Here is a 22,607-nt window from a genome sequence, read left to right as displayed (position 1 = left end):
ACTTGTTTGTTCATTTCTGGATGCCTCCATGAGAATACAAACTCCTAAAAACAGAATATTTGCCTGCTTTGTTCCCTACTGTGTCCCCAGCAACCCACACAGTGCTTGCCATATACTAGGTGCTCAATGACTATGTGCTGAATGAATGTGTGGCTGGATGGATAACGGCTAAGATTCCTGTGGCTTAGTGGAAACCACTCAAGTTCTGAGATCAGATCAGGGTCACTCCAGGCTCCAAGCCTAACTGACCACCTGATCTGGGGTGATACTTCTTTTTTTTTTTTTTTTTTTCTGAGACAGAGTCTTGCTCTGTTGCCCAGGCAGGAGTGCAGTGGTGTGATCCTGGCTCACTGCAACCTTTGCCTCCCACGTTCAAGCAATTCTCCTGCCTCAGCCTCCCGAGTAGCTGGGATTACAGGTGCCTGCCACCACGCCCAACTAATTTTTGTATTTTTAGTAGAGAAGGGGTTTCATCATGTTGGCCAGGCTGGTCTCGAACTCCTGACCTCAAGTGATCTGCCCGCCTCAGCCTCTCAAAGTGCTGGCATGAGTCACTGTGCCCAGCTAGGACATTTGATGTCTCTGAATCTGTCTTCCTCTTAAGTCTGTACCCCACTGAGGCCCCAGCACAGTCTTGCAAAGTCTTTCACATCTATGCTGTCACCACTGTCTACACAGCACAGCATCCAGCTCTGTGGCAGGTGCTCCTGGCATTCTAGTTATTACTGCAATCACTATTAGAACCAAGAGAAAACAGGCGCAGTAACTCATGCCTGTAATCCCACTGCTTCGGGAGGCTGAGGCAGGAGTGCCGCTTGTGCCCAGGAGTTCGAGACCAGTCTGGGCAACACAGTAAGACCCCCATCTTTAAAAAAAAAATTTAAATTAGCCAGGCATGGTGGTGTGTACCTATAGTTACAGTTCCTCAGGAGGGTGAGGCAGGAGGATCACTTGAGCTCAGGAGTTCAAGGTTGCAGTGAACTATGATTGCACCATTATACTCTAGTCTGGGTGACAGAGTAAGCCCAGTATCAAAAAAAAAAAAAAAAAAAAAAAACCAAAAGCCTGACCAGGCACGGTGGGTCATGCCTATAATCCCAACACTTTGAGAAGCCAAGGTGAGTGGATTGCTTGAGCTCAGGAGTTCAAGACTAGCCTGGGCAACATGGTTAAAACCCCATCTCTAAAAAAAAAAAAATTAGCCAGGTATGATAGCGCAATGCTTGTAGTTCCAGCTACTCAGGAGGCCGAGGTGGGAGAATGACGGAAACCGGGGAGGCAGAGGTTGCAGTGAGCCGAGATCGCACCACCGCACTCCAGCCTGGGTGAAAGAGCCAGACCCTATCTGAAAAATAAATACATTAAAAAAAAGAACCGGCCAGGTGCAGTGACTCACGCCTGTGAGCCCAGCACTTTGGAAGGCTAAGGTGGGCAGATCATAAGGTTAAGAGATTGAGACCATCCTGGCCAACATGGTGAAACTCCGTCTCTACTAAAAATACAAAAATTAGCCAGGCGTGGTAGTATGCGCCTGTAGTCCCAGCTACTCAGAAGGCTGAGGCAAAAAGAATCCCTTGAACCTGGGAGGCGGAGGTTGCAGCAAGCCAAGATCGCGCCACTGCACTCCAGCCTGGTGACAGAGTGAGACTCCGTCTCAAAAAAAAAACAAACAAACAAGAAAAACTACTACTTCTGAGCAGCCAACAGACCTGGTAGAGGAGGAGGTCTGATTTAATCTCTGAGACTCCCTGGTAAAAGTCAATAGGCCTTTCCCTTATCAAGAAGGCAGAAACTCTGGGCTGGGTGTGGTGACTCACGTCTGTAATCCTAGCACTTTGGGAGGCCAAGGCGGGCGGATTGCCTGAGCTCAGAAGTTTGAGATTAGCCTGGGCAACATGGTGAAACCCCATCTCTACTCAAATATAGAAAATCAGCCAGGCATGGTGGCACATGCCTGTAGTCCCAGCCACTCAGGAAGCTGAGGCAGGAAAATCCCTTGAACCCAGAAAGTGGAGGTTGCCGCAAGCAAAGATCACACCACTGCACTCCAGCCTGGGCAACAGAGCAAGACTCTGTGTCCAAAAACATTAAATTAAATTACAAATTAAAAAAATAAAATGTAAAAGGAGAAATTCTGGCCCAAGATAGAAATGTTAGGGGTCAGTAAGGCTTGTAAAACTGTTGCCATTTGGGGTGGGGTTGCATCTTTGCAGCTATTATGTTTCCATAGATGGGCAAGGGAGACTGAGAGCAAGGGACTTTCTCATCCCTCTGGGACTGGAGAGAGAAGATGGCTGGGTGAGGTGGCAGGAACTGTACTCTGAGGAGGGAGCCTGGCACATTATAGAGGCAAGTCCGGAACACAGCAGCCACCCAGGTGGCCAGTGCAGGCGCTCCAGGAGCCTCTGTGCAGAAGAAAAAGGGAAATGCACTCCAGGGGAATTTGAATCTGGGTATTAAATGATGTGAGATCTCTGCTAGCCTCAGTTCATCAGAGGGGGTCTGCCAACTGGGAAGAATCTGCCTGAAAATGAAGCCAATGCAGAGGAAAGCAGAGTCAAGATGCAGAGAGACTCCTGATGGCATTGTGTGAGTACCTGGATCCAGCCAGTCCTGAAGGCAGACCCCAGACCCTCAGTTCTTAGAGTCAATACATTTTCTTGTCTTCTGTTTTTTTTTTCTTTCTTTCTTTCTTTTTTTTTTTTTTTTTGGAGACAGAACCTGCAGCCTCCACCTCCTGGGCTCAAGCAATCCTCCCACTTCCACCTCCCAAGTAGCTGGGACCACAGATGTGCACCACCATGCCAGGCTAATTTTTAAATTTTTTTCAGAGATGGGGTCTCACTATGTGGCCCAGACTGGTCTTGAACTCCTGGGCTCAAGTGATCCTCCCGCCTCAGCCTCCCAAAGTTCTGGGATTACAGGCATGAGCAACCATGCCCAGCCCATTTTCTTTTTTCGGTGCAGCTACCATGAGATAGATTTTCTGGCATGTGCCACCTTTAGCTGTGACTACTTGTAATGGAGACTGTCTCCCAACCAGTCTGAGAGTCCCCCAGAGGCTCATATCTGGGTCCCCAGCATCACCGCCCAGGTCCTATAACTGAATGGGGCTCAGGAACAGTCTGTCAAGCTGCCCTTGATCCCAAAACCACTGATTCAGAACCATGTTGTCAGTCCTGCCCGAGCCTGGCTACCTCATCCCAGCCCTGACCTCTACAAGGTGTAAGGCCCTTGGCCTATCACTCGCTTCTGCAGCCGCACCTGGAACTTGTAGCAGTCTCGACGGTCACTGGGGGAGCTGCCCTGGCATGTGCCTGTCTCTGTGTTGTTCTGACACGGACAGCCCGTCCCATCCTGCTCGTTACATGTGTCCGCGTGGCCGTTACACTGGCATCTGGGGAAGAAGTTGAGGGTTACGGAGCCCCCATGGCCTGCAGCGGTCCAGGATGGACACCCTCTATGTGAGCTCAACTCTGTGCAACAGGCCAGAAGAGGAAACTGAGGTTCACAGAGGTCAAGCTGTTTGCCCAAGGCCACAAAGCAGTTAAATTGCCATTGGGATTGGAACCCAAGTTGCACAGACTCCAGCACTCACTGAACACCCAGAAAGAAGGAGATGGAAAGGGGAGGTTGTTCCAAGGCCTCTGCCCTCAGCCGTCCCATCTTGTTCTCGATCGGGCCGCTCTGTGGCCTGCACTTCAGCACTAGCCTTGGAGGTAGGCAGTGGCATCACATTCCAGTTCCTTCCCTACCCCGAACTTAGCCTGGGCGCTCCCTGGGGATGTCATCCTCTCCTGACTAGGGGCGGAGGACTAAGGAGGGGGTCTGGCTCTAGAGTTTCTCCCAGTGAGAAGGGCCGGATCTCCGGCACCCCCGTTCCTCTTACTTAGTGCACTTCCCGTCCAGAAGGAAGTAGCCCTGCAGGCAGCTCTCGCATTTCTCCCCATAGCTGTTATTCTGGCAGTTCACACACATGGCCTCGTCTTCACTAGGACCCTCTGTCACCCAGTTTTCAATCTGGCCAAGGAAGGACAGTGTGATCACAGAAAGGCATGGACCAGCCCACTCCTTCCCTCAGACCCAGGAGTCCAGGCTCCCACCCTCTCCTCCCTCAGACCCAGGAGTCCAGGCCCCAGCCCTTCTTCCCTCAGACCCAGGAGTCCAAGACTCCAGCCTCTATGCTCAGACCCAGGAATCCAGGCCTCCAGCCCCTCCTCCCTCAGACCCAAGGGTCCAGGTCTCCAGCCCCCTCCTCCCTCAGACCCAGGAGCTCCCCAGCCCCTCCTCCCTCAGACCCAGGCATCTGACCCCACTCTCTTTCACCTCCTCTGGGTCCAGTGAGTACTTCTGTGGCTCTCCCTTGGCCATTTCGAACTCCTTCTTGGAGATGCAGACGTGGCTATTTCCACGACAGAAGGTGTGGCAAGGCCGGCAGGTCCCGCCCCCAACAGCTGAACCCACAAACAGCGGGAGGCACTGCTCACAGTGGCTGCCCTGAGAACCGAGGACAGGGTGGTCAGAGAGACTGGAGAGTCACCTGGGGTAGGAGGGCGTGAGGGGCACAGGGGCTGGTTCTGAGAGCCCATGGGAGGGCAGCAGAGGCTCGGCTACCTGGTTTGGACAATCCCAGCCTCCCTGGGATTTAGCCCCTGCCTTCCCTTGCACACCTGCAGCCCAAAGTCCTGAGCTCAAAAGCCCTTCCCTCCATTATCTCAAATCCTCCTCCACGTGCCTGTCCTCCTGGCCCAGCTCCCACTCCGTCCACTAGTCCAGGGCAGATCCTCTGGGATCCAAACCCAGGCAGCGTCTCCCAAGTCTCCACACATCTCCCTGGGACAAGGCTCTGGCTTATCTATTCCTGGCTTATCAGGGCTCAGAATGAGATGTGAGCTGCCTGAGTGTGGGAAGAAGGCAAGCAAGGGCCTGGGTCCCAGGGTCAGGGGTCTGAGGCCCCAGAAGGCCCACCTTGGTGTGGTTGCGGCAGAGCAGGCAGTGGTCGCGCGCCCCAACACCAGCACATTCACTGTGGCGGTTGCAGCGGCATTCTGTGGAGCAGTTGCGGCCCACAAAGCCAAAGTGGCAGCGGCAGTGGTCGGGCTCCACGCATGAGCCGTTCACGCAGCCCTGGGCGCACACAGGGCGGCACAGCCCTGTCACGCTGCAGGGGCAAAGTGGGGGTCAGGGCAGGTGGCCACCCTCCCCATGGCTCCATGGCCTAGCGCCCAACCCACTACCCCACCCTCTTCTCAACTGGCTGCTCATCCCTGCTCTGTCCCATTGCTATCTCCTCTTCAGGATCTAGCCCACCACCCGCTCCAGGTGTAGCCCACAACCCCTCTCCTCTTTTGAGGGTACCCTATTCTTTTTTTGATTTTTTTGTAGAGATGGGGTCTCCCTATGGGCTGGTCTCAAACTCCTGGCCTTAAGTGATCCACCTGCCTTGGCCTCCCAAAGTGCTGGTATTACAGGCATGAGTCACTGTGCCTGGCCACTGGGGTACCCTATGAAACTCATTCTTCCCTGCTCAGTCTCACCACACTTGCCCTTCCGGGATCAATCCCACTGCCTTCATGCCTCAAGCTTTCTTTTCTTCCATCCTGCTTGGCTCTAGGCCTCATCCATTACTGCTCCCACAGACTCTCCCACCCTAGCCTGTCTGGCCCCGCGCCACCTGCAGCCTCACTTGTCCATGGTGTAGCCTGTCTTGCAGCTGCACTCATAGCCATGGGGCTGGTCGTGGCAATTCTGCGTCTCGTTGCAGTCGTGGTGCCCGTTTGCACACTCGTCCTCGGGGGGGCAAGACAGGAAGGCCCAGGAGGCCCCCGGACGCCCACACGTCAGCCCTAGCACCAGGGATATAGCGTTTTACCTGGACCTCTGTACCACCTGCCCCAGCCGCCTAGGCCCTCCCTCCTGCTTCCTCTGAGTCCCACCTCTGGGTCTGGCCCAGTACCCCCATGTTCACTGTATCAGACACCAGCCAAGGGCCAATCCCTCTCCCCCATGTCCAAAGCCCTCTCACCATCACGGGGGCCGCTGAGTCCACCCTCCATGCAGCGGCCGCCTCCATCCTGCCCCCCCCAGGCACACCAGCCACAATGGGGGCGCCGCAGGCACGAGGCACACTGGGTTGCCTGAGCACAGCCCAGGGAGCAGCTCTCAGGTCCCCGGAGCAGCCGCCCACAGCCTCCGGCCATACATCGCAGTGGCAGGTAGGAAGGGCTCAGACACTGTATGGGGAGGGGAGGGGGATGGGGATGCAGGGAAGAGAGAGGTGGGGAAATAAGGTTAAACAAACACATTCTGGGTATCTTCCCAGACCACACCCTCTTTGAGGTCTCGCCCCTCCCTGGCCACAGACAGGTAGAGCAAAGTGGACACTAACTGGGGTCTTCAGGTTTTCCCTCTCAAGCATTTGTAACTACACCCCAAGGCTGGAAGTCGGGCTAGGGAGGATCTTGAAACTGGAAGGTTGCCTGGCCACAGTGGCTCACACCTGTAATCCCAATACTTTGCGAGGCTACAGTGGAAGGATCACTTGAGCCCAAGAGTTCCAGACCAGCCTGGGCAGCACAGTGAGACACCATCTCTACAAAAAATAAAAAATTAGCTGGGCATGGTGGCACACACCTATAGACCCAGCTACTTGGGAGGCTGAGGTGGAAGGATTTTGTGGGCCCGGGAGATTGAGGCTGCAATGAGTCGTGACTGCACCACTGCACTCCAGCCTGGACAACAGAGTAAGACCCTGTCTCAAAAAAAGAAAATAAACTGGAAGATCATGTAGACTTGGGTAGAAGGGATTGTTTAGATAAGCAAATGATGATCAAAGAAAGAGGACGCAGACAGACAGGAAAAGAGCAGGCTGCAGAAAGAGACAGAGATGAGAACCACGTGCCCCAAAGACAGATGGAAAGGCAGCTGTCCAGGCTCTGTCTCCAGTTCCTCATGAGGCCCTGCTGTACTTTCTACCCTGGGTTCCAACAGGTACCACTGTATTGGTGGAGGGAGTTCCCCTCCTCACTAAGAGCGCTTCTGTTTCTTCCAGGTAAAGGAACAATGGCAACGATCCGAGAAACAGATAGAAAAGAGTATCAGGAGTGGGGCTGCAAACCAGTTTCTTAGAAAAATGTAATCCCAGCACTTTGGGAGGCCAAGGCGGGTGGATCACGAGGTCAGGAGATCGAGTCCATCCTGGCTAACACGGTGAAACCCCGTCTCTACTAAAAATAGAAAAAATTAGCCGGGTGTGGTGGCGGGTGCCTGTAGTCCCGGCTACACAGGAGGCTGAGGCAGGAGAATGGCGTGAACCCGGGAGGCAGAGCTTGCAGTGAGCCGAGATCGTGTCACTGCACTCCAGCCTGGGCGACACAGCGAGACTCGTCTCAAAAAAAAAAGAAAAAGAAAAAGAAAAAGAAGAAAAAATGTGGCTGCTGAGGCAAAAACAAAAAAAAGGCTTCTCCCACCCCACACTGAGAAGCTGATGAGTCCTTGGTTAGGGGGTGGGTAGCAACTCACAAGCCATATTTATATGTCAGGACCCCAAAAATGTGCACAATGAGATTCAGGCTCTTGGGAACTTACCTCAGTGTATAATACAGGCATTTTATTTATTGCTTGGGCCATAAGTGAAGTATAAGAGGAAAGAGATTAATCTGCGCTGGCTGCCTGAAAGCACTTAAGAAAAGGCAAAGCAACCATGGAATCCTAAAATAGAAAACCCTGACTGCTGTGGCTGGAGCTCTGAGCCCACTGAGGGGCCTGCAAAGAGCTGAGACTTGCTGAACTGCCAGAGGCAAATTCTCTGCTGGGCTGGGCTTCCAGATCTAAATTTAGGACGCTTGTTGGCAGATGGTGGGACAATCTGGGAGGGGTAGAGCACCCTGAATCCTCAGTCCTGGACAGCACTTTCTGCAGTGATCTCCCTAGTGACCAAATGCAAAGATGCCCAACACCATACACTGCATTTCCTGAGTTCATGGAAAAGGTGTATGAACATAAGTTCTGAGAGCAGGACTCTAACTCGTCTGCTGACATTCCCCCCAGCCTAGCAAAGCGCCCAGCAGAAAGAAGGTGCTCAATGATAAATTCGCTGAAGAGAGGGAGGGTGGATGGGAGGAAGGAGGCAGACCAGAGAAGGGTGTCTTTGCTGCCTGCCCCAGACTCACAGGCCAAAGTCATTAAAAAGAACAATGCTGGGCCAGGCGGTGGCTCACACCTGTAATCCCAGCACTTTGGGAAGCCAAGGCAGGTGGATCAAAAGGCCAGGAGTTCGAGCCCAGCCTGGCCAATATGGTGACACCCGGTCTCTACTAAAAATACAAAAATTAGCCGGGTGTGGTGGCATGCGTCTGTAGTCCCAGCTACTCAGGAGGCTGAGGCAGGAGAATCACTCGAACTCAGGAGGTGGAGACTGCAGTGAGCTGAGATCGCACCATTGCACTACAGCCTAGGCGACAGAGCGAGACTCCGTTTCCAAAAAAAGAAAAAAAGAGGCCGGGCGCGGTGGCTCAAGCCTGTAATCCCAGCACTCTGGGAGGCCGAGACGGGTGGATCACGAGGTCAGGAGATCGAGACTATCCTGGCTAACACGGTGAAACCCCGTCTCTACTAAAAAAAATACAAAAAACTAGCCGGGCGATGTGGCGGACGCCTGTAGTCCCAGCTACTCGGGAGGCTGAGGCAGGAGAATGGCGTGAACCCGGGAGGCGGAGCTTGCAGTGAGCTGAGATCCGGCCACTGCACTCCAGCCTGGGCGGCACAGCGAGACTCCGTCTCAAAAAAAAAAAAAAGAAAAAAAGAAAAAAAGAACAATGCTGGAAGGTTAGAATCAGGCAGCCCTTGAGCCAAATCACAACAGGTCTCACCTGTTATGTTTGATTTGTGTGGTGGAATCTAAGCCAACACTTCTTTTTTTTTTTTTTTTTAGACAGAGTTTTACTCTGTCACCGAGGCTAGAGTGCAGTGGCACAATCTCAGCTCACTGCAACCTCTGCCACCCAAGTTCAAGCGACTCTCCTGCCTCAGCCTCCCGAGTAGCTGGGATTACAGGCATGTGCCACCGCGCCTGGCTAATTTCTGTATTTTTAGTAGAGACAGGGTTTCACCATATTGGTCAGGTTGGTCTTGAACTCCTGACCTCATGATCCACCCACCTTGGCCTCCCAAAGTGCTGGGATTACAGGCGTGAGCCACAGCGCCCAGACTAATTTTTTTTGTTTTGTTTTCTTTTGTTTTAGAGATGGGGTCTCGCTCTGTCACCTAGGCTGGAGTGCAATGCCATAATCATGGCTCACTGCAGCCTCAACCTCCCAGGCACAAGTGATCCTCCCACCTCAGCCTCCCAAGTAGCTGGGACTACAGACACACACCACCATACCTGGCTAATTTTTTTTTTTTTTTGTAGAGATGAGGGTTTTGCTATGTTGCCCAGGCAGATCTCGAACTCCTGGCCTCAAGCAATCAATCTGTCTCAGCTTCTTGAAGTGTTGAGATTATAGGCCTGAGCCACCACACCCAGCTAAGCCAGCACTTTAAAGCTATGAGGTTTCATAGAAGGTCTGGCAAAAGTCCCCTCTCACATTCACATACACCATCAACACTATGCTCGTCTGGCCCCTGTGAGCAGGCTGTGCTCTCCAATTCACTGGCCCCACCTCATCCCCTTGCCTCCCTCCTGGCCACTCCCCAATCTCCTTAGCCATCCCAGCTCTTCAGGCATGTGAGAACCTGGCAGGCACCAAGAGGCTGGGGGAACAGTGCATGCCCACAGGACTGTGGGTATGCCTTCTGGTTCCTGGAGCTCCCACAAAGATAAATGATGGAAATTTCAATAATATCTGGGGAGTACCCATACCACCAGTAGAACCCCAGGCTTGGAGACAAGAGGCCCCTGCTTTACCACAGACCAAAATCACAGGGGCTTCTGCCCTTCTGGCCACATCGAGAGCCCCCATGGGGAGTTCCCGCAGCCACCCTCTTGGTGTGTCCCATACAATGGAGACTGGGAACCCTCCCAGTGGCAGGACTTGGGTCAGCCAGATTGGCCCTCTCACCACTGCTCATTACAGTAACAATGATCATGATCATTAACCATTTTTTAGTCCTTCCTGAATGGCAGGCATTGCTCTATGCTCTAAGTAAATTATCCCCCACTTAAATGGTACAACCTCCCTAGGGGACAGGATCTAGTGAAATGATTCCCATTTTAGCTAACTCTCCCTGAGGTCTCGGAGAGGGGAAGTCACTCATCCAAAGTCAAACAGCCAGGAAGTGGCCAAGCTGGAGTCAAACCCAGACCCCACTGACTTCACAGCCTGAGCTTTTGATCACAAGGCAAACTACCTCCCGGTGAGAGCTAATGTACCACTCCCAGGCAGGGCTCCTAGCACTGGATGCCAAGGTCTGTGGGATTCTTGGTCCTCCACACCCTGCCCTCCTGGTCTCGGATTTCCATGAAGCATTGTTGGTTTCTTTAGTCCACCTCTCAAAATGGCAAGTGTCCCACATCCCTGCACTGTTGTCTACTAGTGTCTGGGTGGCTGGACTGATCACTTAGTTCATGGGTTGTGGGATGGTGAGTAGTTTTGCCTCCAGTGGGTCTTGCACAATCGAAGTATGAATGAGGAGTGGACTCTGGCTGAGTGACAGTGCTTCCACATGGGACAGTGGGAGGTGAATGTGTCTTGTCTCCCACTGGGGGGCAGTGGGGTGGGGTACGAATGCCTTTGTCTGCCACCGCAACAGTTTAATCATGTCAGGCGGAAGCATCTTTGGAATGGACTTTCTGGAAACAAGAGAGCATGCGCTGGGCAGTCCAAGGGGTGGACTGTCACGGGTACACACATGCCTGCCTAGGCCACACCCACCTTCAGGAATGATCTCTCCACCCCACAGCCTAGAAGAGGCCTAGATCTGACCTGCCACATTTGAACGGCATGCTCCTAGCCCTCCCTGGCCACATCCCACTACACCAAGGCTGGACATGTAGCTCGTGCACTAAGTCAGAGTTTCTCCTCGAGAATGTGAGCTAACCGACAAACACAGAGATGAACGTGGTCTCTGGAATTAGAAGGCATCTATACTGGGAGTCAAGGCCACCATCTGAGGCCATGTGTGTTGACATCAGGCCGAGAGAAAGCAGACAATGGAGAAGTGCAGAGAACAGCTGAGAAGATTATGGGTCATGTGGCCTGAGAGCGGCAGAGCATCAACACTTCCTACTCTCAGAGTCCATCAAATACCCCCACTTCCTTATAACAAAACCAGCTCGAGGGAGTGTCTCTTTCTTACAACCAAAAGTTCCATCGGTAGAGAGAGAAAGAGAGAGAGGAGGGAAACAGAAAAGGTTTGGGAGGTTGAAGAGGAAAGTATTAAGAGTCGTGGATGTGAACCTATGAATTATATCAACAAAATTAACAATAAAAATTAAATTTAAAAATGTTTAAAGTCATGGAAAGGATGAGGAGACCATGATACCATGGACAAGAGTTGGAGAGGCAGAGGCTGGGGGCTGGGAAAGTGGAAACACACAGAAGCATGGCTGGAGGACACAGCAGGGACCCTCACAAGGCAACGAGGGAGGAAAGAGATGGTGGCACCAGAAGGAAGCAGGACTGTGGCTAGAGCCAGGGAGATGGAAGGAGGGTGGAGGAGATGGTGGAAGAAAGGTCCCTGCCAGGGCAGAGAGGAGGGAGACCTGCCCGGGCCCTTGCCTGGCATGGTCCTGGCTGGGTACAGTACCTGCTGCAGGCTGCTGCTCCAGACACAGTGCTGCCAGCCCCCATCCGCTCCCTTAGAGTCCAGGCAGGAGGTGCAGTTGGGTAGGAGGTGACAAGGGGTGGGGCAGGGCAGTGGGGGTGATGATTCCACCGGCATGGGGGACACATTCAGCAGAGAGTGGCTGAAACAGGTCCAGTCATAGGTGGGCTGCACGGACAGGATGCGGCGGGTCTCCCCTGGGGGTGGGGCATGGGGATTAGAACCTCAGACCCAGGAGATCACAAGCTCAGCCCCTCCTCCCTCAGACCCAGGAGCTCAGGCCCAGCCCCTCCTCCCTCAGACCCAGGAATCAAGGCCCAGTCCCTCCTCCCTCAGACCCAGGAGTCCAGGCCCCCAGCCCCTCCTCCGTCAGACCCAGGAATCAAGGCCCAGTCCCTCCTCCCTCAGACCCAGGAGTCCAGGCCCCCAGCCCCTCCTCCGTCAGACCCAGGAATCAAGGCCCAGTCCCTCCTCCCTCAGACTTAGGAGTCCAGGCCCCCAGCCCCTCCTCCCTCAGACCCAGGAGTCCAGGCCCCAAGACTCCCCTCTCAGGAACTGGGCCCACTGCTCACCCGTCCTCTTGAACTGCCGTGTCCACATGCATTTGCCCTCCCGCGTGCACTGCTCGCAGTCGGCAGCCCCGCACGCAGCCTCGGAGCAGTTCCCTGCCCAGAAGACCTCTCGCTGGTTGATCCGACAGTCATTCTCAGAGGTGCAGGACCCATTGCGTCCAATGCAAGCACCCTCGGGGCAGTTGGTACACCACTTACAGCGGGGAGCGGATGCCTGGTGAGGGAAGACAGGCTGGATGGGGCCCTCAGCACCCCTCCTGAGCCAGCTGAGAGCTCGGTGGTTCCTGAGACCCTGGGGTGGGTGGGACAGTTGACCAGAGTGGAGACAAGGACCTCCCTGCCCTACACCTGCCGCTTCTCATCCCCGTCTCCCCCACCACTCACCTCTCCATCTCCAGGTTGCAGGGTCCGAGGATGGCGGGCCAGGCACTCACTGCAGGTCCGGAGACGTCGACATTCCTCCGGGGAGCGAGGCATTGGGGAGCAGGGGGAGCCCCCACAGCCCAGTCTAAAGGGAATGAGGCCTGGCTCACTCACATCCATCCAGATCCCCTCCTTCTGCCTCCCAGACACTGTCCTGCAGGTCCCCAACCCTGCATCCCAAGCAGGACACAGCACAGGCCTCCTAGGCCTGGCTCTCCCTACCCCGACTTGGTAATAGATGGTCCCACATCCACCTGTCACCCAGACCGCAGATGCTGGACCACACCACAGGTCCTCCCACCCATGCAGCCACCGAAGACTTCTGCCTCCTGGATTTCTCTCTGACCATCCCCTCCTCCCCATTCCTGCAGCCCCTTGCCCAACCTGGTCCCCACCTGCAGCCTCTCGTTACTCTACCCCTCACAACAGCTCCAGGGATCTCACTGCCTAGGTCCATCCCTGCCCTGTCCTGCTCAGGCCTTCTTCCATGGCTCCCTGCCCTGCACAGTGGGGGTCCACAATCCCTTACCCCAAATCCCAAGAGGTACACACATTTCAGACTGTTCTGGATTTTAGAAGAGCAGTGGGTGTACCCACTGTTACACAACACCTCCAGTAGGGTCTGGGGGAAGGAGCACCCCGTAATCAAACCATTAACATTCTTGTAGTAACTGACAACACACCCACTGGGCGAATAAGGCTCACTATTAGCCTCACGTCAGTGAGGGTGACTGGCAGCCAGGTGAGTCTGTGCTAAGCTTAGGAAAGCACTTTCAGTGTCCAGGATGTCTGGATTCCCGGAACCGCAGCTGAGGAGTCTGCGGAGCTGGATGGAGCCAGTGCCTCTGCCAGGCACGGGAAGCCCTGTCTGAACTGACCCCCTCCGGCTTCCAGTCTCAGCCTCACTTCTGAATCACTGATGGTCTCCACTCTACCGTTCTTTTATGGCCCAGCTCAGACTCAGCTCCTCCAGCAAGTATTCTTGCATGAGACCCCAGTCCCAGGCAGGTGTCCCCACTCAGAGCTCCCCCGGCCACCCTGCCTGCGGTGATTCACCCCTTTCCTGAACCAGACAGTGTACTCCTGAGGCCTCTGTCCTGGTGTGGCCTAGCACAGGACCCCCTTCAGAGGGCTCCACTCCCCACTGCCTGCCATGGTCGCCATGGTTACCTGTGGGCCTGATCCCCGGACAAGCAGGCCCCATGGCACCAGGTGCAGGCCCCAGACTGGTTACAAGCTTCGGGTGAGGATAGCAGGCGGCAGGGGTCAGGGGGCAGGGTCAGTGCCAGCAGGCGGCCCAGGGCCACTCCCCCGAAACCCCCGGAGATGTACAGGCGGCCCCCGACTGCTGCCACAGCATGGGCCACAGACTCCTCCACTGGGGGTCCCACAGAGGCTGGGCCTAAGGAAAGATGGGGTATTCAGACAAAGAGAGAGCAGGAGACTCCAGGAAGAGACCCACACCATGATGCCAGTCAGAGAAGGATGCAGGGAGAGAGGAGAAACACAGGGTCAAAGGAGAGCAGAAACAAGACCAAATGTGGTGACTCACACCTCTGATCCCAACACTTTGGGAGGCTGAGGCGGGAGGACTGCTTGAGCCCAGGAGTTCAAGACCAGCCTGGGCAACATAGAAAGACCTCGTCTCTATAAACAATAAAAAATTAGTGGGGCATGGTGGTATGCACCTGTGGCCCCAGCTACTTGGAAGGCTAAAGTAGAAGGATCACTTGAGCCCAGGAGGTTGAGGCTGCAGTGCACTGCACTCCAGCCTGGGCAACAGAACAAGACCATGTCTCAAAAAAAAAAAAAAAAAGAGCAGAAACAGAGGAAATACATGAGGAGAGACAGCAAGCAAAAAAAAAAAAAAAGGGAGAGCCACTGCGCCAGGCCACCAATGCATTTTTTTTTTTTTTTTTTTTTTTGAGATGGAGTCTCACTCTGTCGTCCAGGCTGGAGGGCAGTGGTGTAATCTCGGCTCACTGCAAGCTCCGCCTCCCGGGTTCACGCCATTCTCCTGCCTCAGTCTCCTGAGTAGCTGGGACTACAGGCGACTGTGCCTGGCCCCACCAATGCATTTTTAAGATGGTTAATTTTGACCGGGCACGTGGCTCATGCCTATAATCCTAGCACTTTGGGAGGCCAAGGCAGATGGATCATGAAGTCAGGAGATCGAGACCATCCTGGCCAATATGGTGAAACCCCGTCTCTACTAAAAACACAAAAAATTAGCCGGGCGTGGAGGCAGGCGCCTGTAGTCCCAGCTCCTCAGGAGGCTGAGGCAGGAGAATGGCGTGAACCCAGGAGGCGGAGCTTGCAGTGAGCCGAGATCGCACCACTGCCCTCCAGCCTGGGCGACAGAGTGAGACTCCATCTCAAAAAAAAAAAAAAAAAGATGGTTAATTTTATGTTATGCGACTTTCACCTCAATTGTTTTAAATCCTCAAAAACAAAATTGAGAGAGACAGACATGAAGTAGTGGAAAAGACAGATTAAGAGAAAAAGGGAATTAAATCCCAGCACTTTGGGAGGCTGGGGCAGGTAGACTGCTTGGGCCCAGGAGTTCAAGAACAGCCTGGGCAACACAGTAAAAACGTGTCTCTACAAAAAAAAAAAAATTATTCAGGCCTGGTGGCGTGCTGTAGTCTCAGCTACTCGGGAGGCTGAGGAGGGAGGATTGCTTGCTTGAGCCTGGAAGGCAGATGCTACAGTGAGCCAACATAGCATCACTGCACTCCAGCCTGGGCACAGAGTGAGACCCTGTCTCTAACAAAAACAGAAAAAGAGACAAAGGATCAGACAGAGAAGCAAAAAGGAAAGAAGACAGACGCAGAAGCACACTCACAACAGTCACTCACAACATTGAAATAAAAAGGCAAGTGACAGGCACGCTTCTAACCTATGAACAGCAAAGACTGGCAGGAAACACCCCCATGTCTAATAGTGGTTGTCTCTAGAGAGGGGGATTATGGGTGTTTTTTTCCCTTCCTATTTTACAAATTATATACAGTGAACATTGTTACTTTTACAGTCAGAATAAAAAATAAACTTCTCTAAGAAAAAAAAAAAGGAAGGAGGGCATCTCCTGGTGTTTAGATAACATAGAAGGAAGGGAGCTCTGCCAGTGGGTCTACAGGGGCCCAGTGACTCCTGAGGAGTGGGAGTCCCAGGACGGGTATGGGGCTCCTCCTCAATGTCCCTCAGCCTCCTGGGAGCCACAATGGGGACTTACGGGTGAGGTCGGGCAGAAGCCAGGCATTGCAGTTGACTTGGTAGAGCAGAACGTCGCTGCTGAACTCGTCAGGGTCCGAGCGCCCCCCAAGAACCACCATGGTGTCCCCTAACAGGGCTGAGGCATGGAAAAGCCGGGGACGGGGCTGTTGGGGAGATGGGGTAGGGGGGCGGACAGGACAGCTGTCAGAGCTGTCCTCTGCTCCCTCTCAGCCCTCCAGTCACCCCTGCACTTCTCTACCTGCCCCCCGCAGCCCACCCAATCCTAACTCTCATCAAATCTCACCTCCTTCAGGTGAGGTGAGATTTCCTCCAGGAAACCTCCTGTGCCGGCAAGAGCAGCCCACAGAACCATCTCCTTCCTGAGTTCCCGGAACCCCCATGACCCAGGCTGCTCCCTAGGAACTTAGCCCAGACCCCTTGAGATGAGCCACCCACATTCCTCACACAATCTCCCTAGAGACAGTGGGGGCGTCCTGGGGGTGAGGCTCAAGTCTCTTGCTTCTAGCCCCTTGCCCCCAAGACGGGCTTGGAAACGTGTAGACTGAAACCACCAGCCTCTCTAACCAGTGCAGACAGGGCTCCCTGCCCTCCTACACACATTCTCCTTGGCCTTGAAGGCAGAAAGAGCAGGGAGCCTCGGTCCTGCTTTGTATGAGTGGAAAAACCCAGGACGGGGAAGGGGCCTGCCAGGGCCACACCAAGTCAGGACAGAGCTGGGCAGAGCTCATGCCTCTGACCTCCCGGCCTCAGGTTCTCTCCTCCAAATCAGGGATGGAAGCAGGGGAGATGTGGGGTTATCAGCTTAGTTAGGGAACGCAGAAAGGAGGGGAAGCAGGAATCCGGGATGGAGCCAGTACCTGGGGCGCTGGGAAAGAGGGCCCCTCCCTCCTGCCCCATACATCCATGGGTCTGGGCCTCTTTTCCTGACCTTTGCCCCCTGAGAAGGGGCCAGCAGGCTCCAGGTGCGGTCAGGACAGTGCAGGGAGTAGAGCTCGGGGGATGGGGCTGCCAGCTCCACATGGAATCGGAACCCCCCAAACACATAGAGGGAGTCGGTGGCCTCATGGTAGACGGCGGAGTGACCGTAGAGACCTGGTGAGGGGCAGGGTGACAGGCTGGGGGAGGGGCTGACAACACCACTGATCCCAGTGACCTCCCGGTCCCCCTGTTCAGTGACCACTGAGGCTGGAGGCCTGGGAGCCTCTCTCCACCCATCCCTCTCACTTGGGTTCGAACAGACAATCACTAGAGACTCTGGGAAAGAGAAGGGAGTCCTCAACTGGCAGGAAGTTCTACCAGGCTCTCGGGAGGGAGACAGGGCATCCAGAATGTCTAGGGGACAGCGATCAAAGAAAGGAAGTGAGATTGAGGAAGAAACCCTGAGGAGCAGGGAGCTCAGAGCCTGGGGGCGGGGGACGGTGGCCACATGTGGCCAGGAGTGGGCAGTTAATTATGGAGTCTGGGAAGGACAGACAGAGAACGTCAACATTCAAGAGGGGGTCCTGAGAATCTGCGTATGGGCAGGAAAGAGAGGGAAACAGGTGGCCACAGAGCACAGGAGTGGACGGAGAGCCCACAGGAAGCCTGGATGCCCGGGAGGTCCATGGGAGCTGTCCCCTCCCGGTCCCCAGCCCCACCTGTGGGGGGTGTCCCGCTCTGGGCTCCTGACACCCAGGTGCCGGTCGCCAGCTGGTACTCAAGCAGCTGCTGGTTGAAGCCATTTTCCGGGGAATAACCGCCCACCAGGAGCAGAGATAGGCCTCGGCGGGCAGTAAGGGTGTGACCAGCAACGGCTGGCAGCTCCACGGTCTGGGGGGCCTGAGGGATGGAGGGCCAAGGTCACCGATGGGGCTAGAGGTCAGGGGTCACCTTGTGGGTAGAAGCGATCCTCAGCCCCCCAGAGTCCTCCCTGAAGTACTAAGGAAGGAGTGACCCCCCAGGGGCCAGTCAGACCAGCCTGGGTCCTGGCAGGTGCACAGTGGGCCCCTTGGCATTTCCACCTGCCCAAGCCTGGTGTGGCTTTGGGAAGTGTGGCTTTGGGAAGCCCTTGCTCCCCTGGCCTCTCTCTGCTGCTGAGTGAAGCTGTGTCCCAGCCCAGGACTGGCTCGAGACAACAGTGTGCCCCAGGATGGCTGAGGAAATTCAAGTCCAGGGCTTCTGTTTCCTCTGGGGGTGAAGCTGGCAGGAGCTACCACAGCTGTCTCTGTCAGGGCCCAGCAGAAGGGCTGGGGAGTGGGCTGGGGAGAGTTGCTCACCTTCTCCTGCCGCCATTGCAGGGTGGTGAGGTTGAGGACCCAGAAATCACGGGTGACACCCCCAGCGGTGAGTCCCCCCAGCAGATACATGGCACCACGGCCAGCAGGCACATATGCAGCTGCATGGAAGGAGCGGGGCGATGGGCCTGGGCCCCCATCCTCAGCTCCCGCCAGCATCTGTGTCCACCGCCGCTCACTCACTGAGTACCTGGGGCCAGGGTGCAAAAAAGCAACCTCATTATAATCATCTCAGCATCTTTCAAGGTGACCCTGCCTGACAGATGTCCCTGCATCCCGTGGGGTGACCTTCCTATGACAATCCTCTCACCATTCCCTGGGGTAGCATCACCTAAATAAGTACTCTGGTCCCCAAGTGTCCCCGGGTGAGCCTCCTGTGACAACTGTCCCAGTATCCTTTGAGCTGTCCTTTACTTTAGAGGCTTTTCTGCACTCCTCTGAGGTGACTCTTAGCATCCCGAGGTGACCTTCTCTCATTCGTAAATCCCATCTGCCTAGGGCAGTCCTCACCTGTACAGGTTTCCCAGCAGCCCCTGGGGCAGGCCCAGGCCCCCAAACATCCACAAGGTGGCATCAGGTCCCTCCACCATGGTGTGGCCCAGGCGGTGCAGGAAGCGGCTGGCAGTGTCCTACGGGTGGGTGAGGACGTCAGGGATCAGGCTAGGGTCAGGACAAAGTGCCAGGCCTGGGTGTAGGGTGTAGGGGTGGTACCAGGAGTGGAGGTGGGAGAACGACCTGGGGGCAACCATCCCTAGACAGTGGGTACCCGCAACTCACGGCTGAGAGGCGGCTGTCCATGAGGGTCTCCCAGACCAGCTGCCCACCATCCAACTTGGTGGCGCAGTCAGGACCCCCGAAGCCTTCGGCACAGATGCACACACCCAGGCTCTGGAGGATGACAAGGGACTCAGGGGAGCCCTGATCACCAGCCCTGTCCCACCAGGCTTGACCTCTCCCACCTGTACCTGGTTACAAGTTCCTGCCCCAGTGTGGGCATTGCAGTTCTCAGGACACAGAGCCATCCGGCAGTGTGGGCCAGCCCAGCCTTGAGGACATCGGCAGAGCCCCGCACCTGCAGCACCGTCCTGGGGCACGCATTCCTGGGGGACTGGGCAGCTCCCAGGACCCCCTGACCCACAGCGGGCGGAGCCCACCGAAGCATTGAAGCCCCAGGATGAGGAGCCATTGGCCTCCCAGTGCAGCACCAGCAGCCCTGTGGGGAGAGAGGCCAGAGGCTGGTAGCAAAGCCATGCTCCTGCCCCATCCAACCCCAGATGCTGAGAAAACCCAGTGTGACTGGGCGGGGAAGGAAGGCACCATATTATTCATAATCATCGCCAGGATGAACCAGTCTGCACCCCCTCCCTCGGCCAACCCATCAAGATTGATCTTCAAGCCTAAATCTCTCACCAACTGATAGCTACCTCCTGAGCTGCTATCCAAGCCCAAGTCCCGTCTCACCTGGACACTGGTACTCATCCCCTACTGGTTCTCCTGGCTGCCTACACTCCTCCCCACTCATGGTGGCCCAGTGATCCTCAAAACGTGAATTGGGCCCTGTCCTCAGCAAGCTCCAAACCTTCTACAACTCCTACTGCCCTTACATAAGACTGGATCTCTTTAGAAAAGATAGTGATTTGGGGGCAGGTGGGACAGGAATTACTTGATATGTTACGATATATAAAATATGCCTCAATAAAGTTATATATATAGGCCGGGCATGGTGGCTTATGCCTGTAATCCCAGCACTTTGGGAGGCCAAGGTGGGCGAATCACTTGAGGTCAGGAGTTCAAGACCAGACTGTCCAACATGGTGAAACCCCATCTCTACTAAAAATACAAAAAGTAGCCAGGCATGGTGGCATATGCCTGTAATCCCAGTTACTTGGGAGGCTGAGGCAGGAGAATCGCTGGAGCCCGGGAGGCAGAAGTTGCAGTGAGTTGAGATTGCGCTACTACACTCCAGTCTAGCTGGAAAGAGTGAGTGGTGTGGAGTCCTCACACCAGCCACATTCTATGTGCCCCAGAGACATGTCTCATTCAGCCCTTCTCTCTGCAGACATAGCTCAGCCAACACAATCCTATTTTCCTCTCAACTAAGGACAATGAGGTCCAGAGATGGTGAGGGACTACATCACCCCACAAGCAGTGGCAGACCCAGGTCCTGCGCCCACTTCAGGTGATGAGTTCGGGGGCAAGGGATACATAGCCCAGGACTAAGAGGTCCCACTTCCCCAGCCCCCATACCAGACAGGGCCTGAACAGTGAGGGGTCTGTCCCGTCGCTGGCCGCAGAAGGCAGCTATGAGGCTTCGGTCCGACTGGACAACACCAGTGTCCAGGAAGCGTGGGAATCCATCAAAGGCCAGGACGTAGCTCAGCTAGAGGGGTGCAGAATCGAGGATTAGGAGACAATGAGGATGAGAACGAGGGCACCTGGAGTCTGGGAGAAGGAGAGGTTCAAGAGGGGGAGGCAATCTGAGACTGGGAAATGGGCTGTTTGAACATCCAGGGGAGACTGTCAAACTATGGCAGGGAGGCAACCACTCCCCTTCCTGTGTCCAAAGTAGACATGGCTCATCTATCAGGCACCTCTTGCATTAAGCCTCTTTCTCCACATGCAGCTCCTGGCAGTCAGTACCAATCAATCAGAGTTGGTGCACAAGGTGTAACAATTTACCATTCCTGGTCTGGGAATGGGGAGATTGAGGATCTGGAGAACTGGAGATGGGAGCTGAGGAAATCGGAAGCTATCTGGGAAGTGGGAGAGTCTGTCTGTGGGCCTAGGAACAAAGCACTGGGGATCTGAGGAGGAGTTTGGGTTTTGAAGGATTAAAAGCAAAAACAAACAAACAAACAAAAAAGCAACACTGGGGTCAGGGTCTGGGGATGCAGACTGGGTCAGGGGACATGGTTCTGGCTCATGGGCCTGAACCCTTGTTTCCTCAGTGCTCACCGTGCAGGGGGTGCTGCTGTCGGGGGAGAAGGTGAGGGTGAGTGGGGGACAGAGGGTCCCGGGAGCACAGGGCTGTAGTTCCTCAGTGGCTGAGACAACCCACACACAATAGGACAGGCCAGGCCCGGCTCTCGCAGCCCCGCCACCTGGAGGCAGCAGCCCCCCGACCCGGCGTGAGCCCAGTGCCACTGAGGACACATTGGTGAGGAGGGCTCGACCTCCACACTCCCGGAAGCAGGAACCACCGGCCCTGGGGAGATGGAGGAGAGCCAGTGTCAGACCAGTCCTGCCCCTCCCCACTGTATCCCCAAGCACACCCTACCTAGCCCTGGCTGGCCCGCTGGCTCACCGGGGATCCCCATAATAGCCTGGGGAGCAGAGCTGGCAGTGGGCACCCTCGGTGTGGTCCTGGCAGAAGCAGAGCCCACTGAGGTTGTCGCAGTGGCCACGGCGGGGGTCCCCGTGCCCATTGCACTGGCAGGGCCGGCAGCCCCTAGAGCCCGTGGCGTTGCCGAAGCTGCCGGGCCGGCATCGTTCGCAGTGCTCTCCCCATGTCCAGTCTGTGGAGGCCCCAGCAGGTGGGATAGAGTCAAGTCAAGGGTGGAAACAGGCCCAGGCCTACTGGGTCAGCTAAACCCTGACCCCACCCAGCTGCTTCAAAGGTAAGAAACCAAGGCTCAGATCAGGGTAAACAGCAAGTCCCAAGAGGGGGAAGTGAAGCCCAGCCAGAGTGATGGGTGGCACTGAAACCTGTTTGAGTCAGGAACAGGAATGGGGCAGGGGACCCAGAGCTGCATGAGGGGACACTGAGGCCTCCTCCAAGAAGAGCAAGCTGGAGCCCCAAGAAGGGAGGAGGCTCCCTGGGTCCAGGCTGGGGCCAGGACGAGGGCTGCTCACCCTGGCACTCGTCGCAGAAGCCAGGGCCCCGCTTGCGGCAGTGGCTGTGGAAGCTGCAGCCACAATCCCGGGAGCAGCGGGGTGCTGGGGGACCCGGGGCGGGTGTGGGCAGGGGCAGGTCTGATGTCCAGCCTAGGTCGCACACGCAGGTGAAGTCCGGGGGGCCGCTGCACACACCATGGCCACAGTCCTCCAAGCACCTGAGGGGCCGTGTTGGGGGTGGGGAAAGCGCCAGGCAGGCCCAGAGCCCCTAAAGCACCTCATCACCTCCACCCACCTCATGACACCATCAAAGCCACTGGCTGTTTCCATGGTTTTGCACTACGTGGGTGACCCTGTCTCCAAGGTAACTCCATGCATCACCACGCCTGTCTCTATAGCAACCACATAGCACCACTGTGAAAACCTCTTTCAACTACGTCCTCTGCCTCCATGGCAACGCTGAAGACTATGGCCCACAGCCTATGGGTGCCCTGTTTCCATGGTAACC

The 22,607-nt window shown here is 55.4% G+C and overlaps 1 protein-coding gene across 3 annotated transcripts in view; it reads right to left on the bottom strand.

Annotated features, from left to right (window-relative positions):
* The window catches only part of MEGF8 (multiple EGF like domains 8), a 52,746-nt gene that overhangs the window by 4,195 nt on the left and 25,944 nt on the right, over positions 1–22,607 (bottom strand). For 2 of the 3 annotated variants that reach the window (XM_015124043.3, XM_077982889.1), the window contains 21 exons: positions 22,118–22,317; positions 21,570–21,780; positions 21,221–21,470; positions 20,513–20,645; positions 19,231–19,478; positions 19,043–19,153; positions 18,776–18,894; positions 18,248–18,455; positions 17,630–17,810; positions 16,921–17,084; positions 15,991–16,135; positions 13,929–14,160; positions 12,720–12,843; positions 12,336–12,549; positions 11,746–11,960; positions 6,026–6,233; positions 5,687–5,846; positions 4,969–5,161; positions 4,327–4,497; positions 3,890–4,020; positions 3,265–3,397 (listed from right to left, as the gene is read on the bottom strand). In XM_015124043.3, coding sequence (XP_014979529.2) covers positions 3,265–3,397; positions 3,890–4,020; positions 4,327–4,497; positions 4,969–5,161; positions 5,687–5,846; positions 6,026–6,233; positions 11,746–11,960; positions 12,336–12,549; positions 12,720–12,843; positions 13,929–14,160; positions 15,991–16,135; positions 16,921–17,084; positions 17,630–17,810; positions 18,248–18,455; positions 18,776–18,894; positions 19,043–19,153; positions 19,231–19,478; positions 20,513–20,645; positions 21,221–21,470; positions 21,570–21,780; positions 22,118–22,317 — 3,751 coding nt within the window. The remainder of the gene's footprint in view (positions 1–3,264; positions 3,398–3,889; positions 4,021–4,326; positions 4,498–4,968; positions 5,162–5,686; positions 5,847–6,025; positions 6,234–11,745; positions 11,961–12,335; positions 12,550–12,719; positions 12,844–13,928; positions 14,161–15,990; positions 16,136–16,920; positions 17,085–17,629; positions 17,811–18,247; positions 18,456–18,775; positions 18,895–19,042; positions 19,154–19,230; positions 19,479–20,512; positions 20,646–21,220; positions 21,471–21,569; positions 21,781–22,117; positions 22,318–22,607) is intronic. The other variant, XM_015124044.3, reaches the window with a different exon arrangement.

This window comes from Macaca mulatta, chromosome 19 (assembly GCF_049350105.2).
Source record: "Macaca mulatta isolate MMU2019108-1 chromosome 19, T2T-MMU8v2.0, whole genome shotgun sequence".
Classification (NCBI taxonomy): Eukaryota; Metazoa; Chordata; class Mammalia; order Primates; family Cercopithecidae; genus Macaca; species Macaca mulatta.
This window is presented reverse-complemented; position numbering and strand designations above follow the sequence as displayed.